This window comes from Etheostoma cragini, chromosome 11 (genome assembly GCF_013103735.1).
Source record: "Etheostoma cragini isolate CJK2018 chromosome 11, CSU_Ecrag_1.0, whole genome shotgun sequence".
In the NCBI taxonomy this organism is placed as follows: Eukaryota; Metazoa; Chordata; class Actinopteri; order Perciformes; family Percidae; genus Etheostoma; species Etheostoma cragini.
This window is the reverse complement of record NC_048417.1, coordinates 16,071,306-16,077,305: the sequence shown is the minus strand read 5'-3', so window position 1 is coordinate 16,077,305 and position 6,000 is coordinate 16,071,306. Positions and strand designations below refer to the sequence as shown.

At 39.7% G+C, this 6,000-nt stretch overlaps 1 protein-coding gene across 11 annotated transcripts in view; it reads left to right on the top strand.

Moving 5' to 3' along the window:
* The window catches only part of pkp4 (plakophilin 4), a 78,605-nt gene that overhangs the window by 15,337 nt on the left and 57,268 nt on the right, over positions 1 to 6,000 (top strand). Inside the window, exon 1 of one of the 11 annotated variants that reach the window (XM_034886492.1) lies at positions 1 to 158. This exon is cut by the window's left edge and continues 58 nt beyond it. The exons of the other annotated variants lie outside the window; for them this stretch is intronic. Within the exon in view, the coding sequence (XP_034742383.1) occupies positions 144 to 158 (15 nt within the window). The 5' untranslated portion in view covers positions 1 to 143. The remainder of the gene's footprint in view (positions 159 to 6,000) is intronic. 11 annotated transcript variants of the gene reach the window in all.

Genomic DNA, 6,000 nt, shown 5'->3' with positions numbered 1-6,000 from the left:
CCCTCCCTCCCCCCGCCCCGTGCTTTCGCGTGAGGTTTTCCTGTGATTGTTGAGAGGCAGCCCTTCGAGGGATCCCGCTGTCGATGTAAACATGCGAGTCTGCTGTGCTGTAGCTGTGGTCGCGGTTAGGGCTGGGGCTTAGTATGGCTGGGTGTTTGGTAAGTTTTTAGTCTATGGCTCCACTATCTTTTGCTTTATTTGTTTTTTTCTGCCTTTCCATTGACGGATTTCCCTCTCCTTCAATTGTCTTTTTCACTCTTTGTCCTACAATTTTTTTTATTGGTCTCTCTTTCCAAACTTCTTTTTCTGTCACTGCTGTTTTTAAAGCTGCACAGGCTTTGCCGAGATGCCCAAACAAGGACAGATTCACCAACATATTGTGATTGCATTCCCGCGGTGTGTGTGTGTATATTTGCTTTGACTTATGTCTTCCCTCTGTCTTTCCTGCTGATTACTAACAGGCCCATTTTTTGCCATGGTTTTTGTCTGTAATGCAGCAGTTGCTGGTTATCAGAGCCCTGCCTTTTCTCTGTGCCTCTTAAATAGCACCGATCCACCATCGGGATGACACATCATTAACGGTTCATTACAGACCAATGTTTTTCTTGCTGCACTGCAAAACCTGATTTGAAAAACCACACATGCTATTTTTCAAGCCCGACTCAACCAGAAAAACCTAAAACTGTAGTGCAAGTTAAAATTCACTTTACAAATGTCCCCTTTTAGTATTTATTATCTTATTAAAATTTAATTTAACCTAAGGGGTTGTTTCGAGGATTATCAGACCTAGTTTTCCATCTGTTTAATCTTAAATGTAGTTGAGGCAGTGGGAGGCTTTTGTGTCGATTCAGCAACGACAATGTCCTTGTGTGTTTTGTCATTGGGTTTAACTTAACTATCCAGTTACCATTATAAAGTTTAAATAATAGAGTATTATAATAAATATTATGTTTATTATAAAGTGATAACATAGTTTTTTATTATTCCGAAAACCAAAGACACGTCTTTGGTATTTTTTGGAATATTTTGCAGCATCTACAGTAGATTGTGTAGTTTTATTGTTTATTACTGTTATGATATTATGTACTCATTATATTGAAGAGCTCTAGCAGTGCAACTGCCAGCTCTTTAGTGTTATATTTTTTATTTCACCTTTATTTTTACTGGTAAGTCATTAAGAACAGGTTCTTAATTAAAACTGCGGCCTGACACCAATATTTCCGTTGTTCTCTTAAGTTTTTGTTAGCATCCTCTGAGCCAGGAGAGGGATCTGACTTAAAAATCCTACTCTAAGTGTCTACAGTGCCCATTCAAAACAAAAATATGCGTTAATCAACCAGGCATATTATTTTCTTGTTTTAACAGAAGTATTAACGTTATAAGTCATTACTGGGGAAAGTTAGCATGGCAAGCTTACACAACAGTTGTGATGTTCTTGTAGGCTTTCTGCATGTGCTCCTTAACTTTGCAAGTGTGCAAATTTGGTTGGTATATCCAGCAATCATGGAACGTTGGTAGTAGTCTTGCATTGCCAGACCTTCCTCCACAGCGCTGAGGGGGAGGGTCTGGCTAGTTCACACAGCATTCCGAGATTGGGGAAAAAAACGTGCTCTGGGTTCATTAGCATTTCATTAAACCAATCACAATCATCATGGGCGGTGTAAAGCGTCGGACGGAGCCACGATGCTTCTGCAAAATAGCCTCGGGAAGGAACTTGTTTTGGTGGAACATGTGCACATTCAAAAATTATTTTAGTCGTGCCTCAGAAAACTCATATTGGACAGATAGTCTAGTTAGCTGTCTGGGTTTACCCTGCAGAGATCTGAGGAGCTGTTTACCATAGTCCTCATAAATCGACCTGAGTTTAGAATGCCAACACATAGAAAGGGGAAGGTGACGGTCAACCGGCCAAACATGAGGGAACTATTCCTTGATTTATAGCTAATGTTTATTATGACTTGAACAGGGGATTTCTTTGACTATCTGTAAAATGTGTTACCATTTTGATAAACTCTGTTGTCCACGAAATTACTCTTAATTCATTTTAAAAAGCAAGTCTTGTTAATTTTTTGATAGACCATGACAGTGGTGTTTCATCCCTCCAGTTAGCTAGGAGTTGTATAAGTACCAGTCTGCTGTAAAACACACTGCAAGAGCAAAGATTTAATTTAACATTCTGTTACATTTGAGTTTCATTCATTAATGCTCCTTTCCTTCAGTGATTGCAGACTTTTGGAAAATAAAATGCAGTGCTGACTAATAAACCAAACCAAATCCAGAACTATTTCATTCTCTTTATCATGAGAACATCCAAGTTAGTTCAACACTAGAAATGACCCAGCTCTTAGTTTCGGAGATAACTGAAGAACTCTTACATGCATCTTACATGAAGATTATCATTTTAGTCCTTTAGTTCCTGCTTGTATCCAGTGTCTTACACAGAGTGGAAGTACAGGTTCAGTCTAGCATTCTCTGAGTGTGTCTTGATTCAATTCAGTCAGGTGGCTATTAACCACTTGGCCATCAACAGTTTACTGTTTGAATAAATTAATTTGAGCTAACAGTGTGTATTTACAATCACATGTAAAACGCCACTTCATTGCCTGATTAGGAGACCTTTCTAGAGTGCTTTTAAAAAAACACGTTTACGATGTAAAATACTTTTTACATTTGACATTTTCTTTTTGGTCTGGTTGAAGTACTTTGCAACAGCAGAACACAAAAAATTTGCATCCGTTGAAATCAACAAAGGTCATAGATAAATGTTGACAGGTATGAAATGTAGTGGCTTTGGAATATGTCGCACAGGCTGCTCTGCAATGTAATTGGCTTGAAATTAGTTTTTGACAGAGATAATGTTTGAGATAATGTGATTGGTCTACGGTATGCTTTACCCAAATAATATACAAATTTCAAGTGAGTTTCCACAGTTCAAATCAAACTGAGATTCCAAAATCTGCTGTTACATTATGTAAATATTGGTAAGAGGATGCCACAAAATTATATCCTCAGAAGGTCATTTTTGAAGACTGAGATATACCCAAACAAAAACAAACTTTGCAACACATTTTTCATGTTGGGAAGCCAAGTTATATTTTTTTGTAAAAGAGCTTCCTTCAAATGTAAGGCAATTACTCGCTGTAGGGGATATGCTATGACCTCAAATCAATATTACAATTAATTGTCACATTTACTTAAACTTTCAGGTTCCTGTGTTTTAAAATGAACTGATACCTCAGCCACAATCACACACTTACTGAAGGTGATAACTTAAGAATTGTTGGACTTTCAGTTTTGTCTGATGGTTAGACAACCAATAATAGCCCGTTTGAGATATTTAATCAACCTAACAAACCAACAGGACTTCAATAAGCTGGGTTACCGGGTTTCTATGGTAAAGAGGGTTATTGAATGTTCCCTGTTTGGTTTATTTGTCACCACTAGTAGGGCAATGAGTGCGTGTGTGTGTGTGTGTGTGTGTGTGTGTGTGTGTGTGGGTTCAAGGATGCACAGCCATGAACAGGGCACGCGGGTTACGTGAGCTCCCTAGTTTCAGCTGACTAACTCACAAATAAGCGTAATAATGCACTAGCAAAAACAAGGACAAAGAATATACTGAAAGCTTGGATGTTCACAATTCAAAATTTAAATGATTTAAAAAAAAAAAAACTGCATTCAACATGGTTGTCAGGCCTCAAGGATACACATAATGTATTAGGTTAAAATACAAAACCCACAGGGCACATTTAAACCAGAGATGGCTCTTGACAAAAGAGATCAGCATGTGTCAGTGGCGCAGTCTCTTTGTTTGCAAATCGGAAAACAAAAGTTTAACCTCCCTCATGGGCAAAAACCATCTACCATGAAGAAAGTATTTCTGGCATTTCCATTCAGGTGTTTATATGCACAAATGTAAATGCACAAACATGAGCATATGGATGATATTGTATCCTGGCAGTTGCACCCAGCACCATATTCAACAGCCTTTTGAGAACAATCCAAATTCGAGTTTTAAACAAGTATACAGGAGCCAATAGGTGGGTTATTAAGGGAGCCTGTGTCACCCACTGAGCAGATGTCAGTGAATGTGAGGTCATGTCTTCTCAGTGATCACTTTGCCTTCATCTCTGCTTCCTACCGCATCTCCCAGGGGAGGAATAGCTGCAGAAACTGGGAGCCTTTTAGCTTCGTCAACTCTTGATTTCATCCTCACCAAGCACTCCTTAGTGTGCACACATGTCTTCAATGGTTTTGGTTAGGTTTGTGCTGCATCATCAGTAGGCTAGGGAAACGGAAAGAGTGGGGGGGGGGGATGGTAGATGATGACGAGGCTTGTGCCTTCCTGACTGCTTCAACATTGTTGTAGAATTAAACCTTGCTGTATAGTTGGCATATTAAGGGAAATTAAAGGAGAACACCACCTAAATTAAAATATGTTAATTCAATGGCCTCGGAAGGTGTAGTTCTCCTTTAACGTAACCCTTGAAATGTCAAGGCTTATTGCCGAAACATTACCAGCCATAAAGGATAAAGGACTCAACATTTAAAATAGTATTCCTCAGCAAGTATTTGTGCTAATGTCTAATGGCTAATGTCCAGTATCAACCGCACTTCAGGAGTCATCCAGAGTGATGAAAGGAGTTTTGTTTTTCTTGTCAGCAATCATCAACCGCACACTTGCCACATTCTGTATATGTATTTTTTTATCTGTGTTTTGCTGTTAAGAAGGTTCAGTGTTTTGTGTTTACAGAAATGCAAGCTTCAAAAAGGGGCAAAGTGAACTCCCTGTTAGGTTAGCGGTTTATCCTTTTTTGTTGTGGAGAGATTTTCCCTCGAACATAAACAAGTTCTGTGGTCACATTATTCCTTGCAATCTAAAGGGCTGTTGAGCGGATCATTTCTAGTATCAAGATTGCGGTTTCTTGCCCTTGGAAACGCTGTGTTTCGGTGTGCTCCTCTTCCTTCCCTCTTATGAGGCTTTGCCCTCAGAGTAATGCTGTTATTAGCTGTGCCTGGGCATGCCTATTTGTACCACACAGCAAAAAGGGCCTCTTAGGCGCGCCGCACTGTGGTGTTTCATCACACTGCCTCCCAGAAAACACCACAGTGGAATTTTACCACTTTCTTGGAGTCAATTACACATGAAAAATCTGTCTGCCTCCTGCTTTTCCCTGGCAAACTGGAGTTACACTCTTTGACCTTTTTTTTTTCTTCATCCGAATCAGGCACAGATTCTTTGCAAAGCCCATAAGCTGACCTTGCTTTGACTGCTACAACACCAGCACCCTTTTAAAGGCTTGATGAGCTGGCTGAAATATTACCCACTTGAGATACCAATGCAAGCTTCTATCACGTTTTAATGAAGCCAAAGTCATCTTAGTCAAAGTGACCCAGCTTAAGGGGTTAATAGATGGGGTTGGGGCAAAGTTTCAAGGCCGTGTTAGTGCCTTTATGCAATTCCATGGCATACGCACAGCAGAATGGTAAATTCTCTATGCAGGTGTGTCTATTCCACTTCCATGGGCGAAAAAGGGACTCTAATTACAATCGACTAGTGATTTTCTCCTCAGGGCCTTATCTGCCTTCCTCTCCCTAGTTCTGCTGCTGTGAAGCAAGCAAGGAGAAATCGAGAGGCATAAGAATTCTGGCCTCGATTATAGTCATTAAAATGGAAGCCTGTCTCCAAGCAATTACCCCATGGGGGAGCAAAACAAGTATAGGAGGGAAAAAGTGAGACCAATTCAGAGGGGATGGATACAGGTGAAGGAGAGTGCTCAGATATCTGTGGACATAGAGGACATAAAAAACAGTCAAGCTAAGTTTCCATCCACTTGTCAATGAAATTATCTGACGTTTGGTTAAAAAAAAAGAAAGAACAACTCATGTGAATAAAGCTGGTTAAAATGTGTTGCCATCGAACAGCTTTAAAGCGGATAAAAACTTAATGACGTCACATGATGTTTAGTGTAGTTCATATGTGCCAGCTGATAGCGACAGATC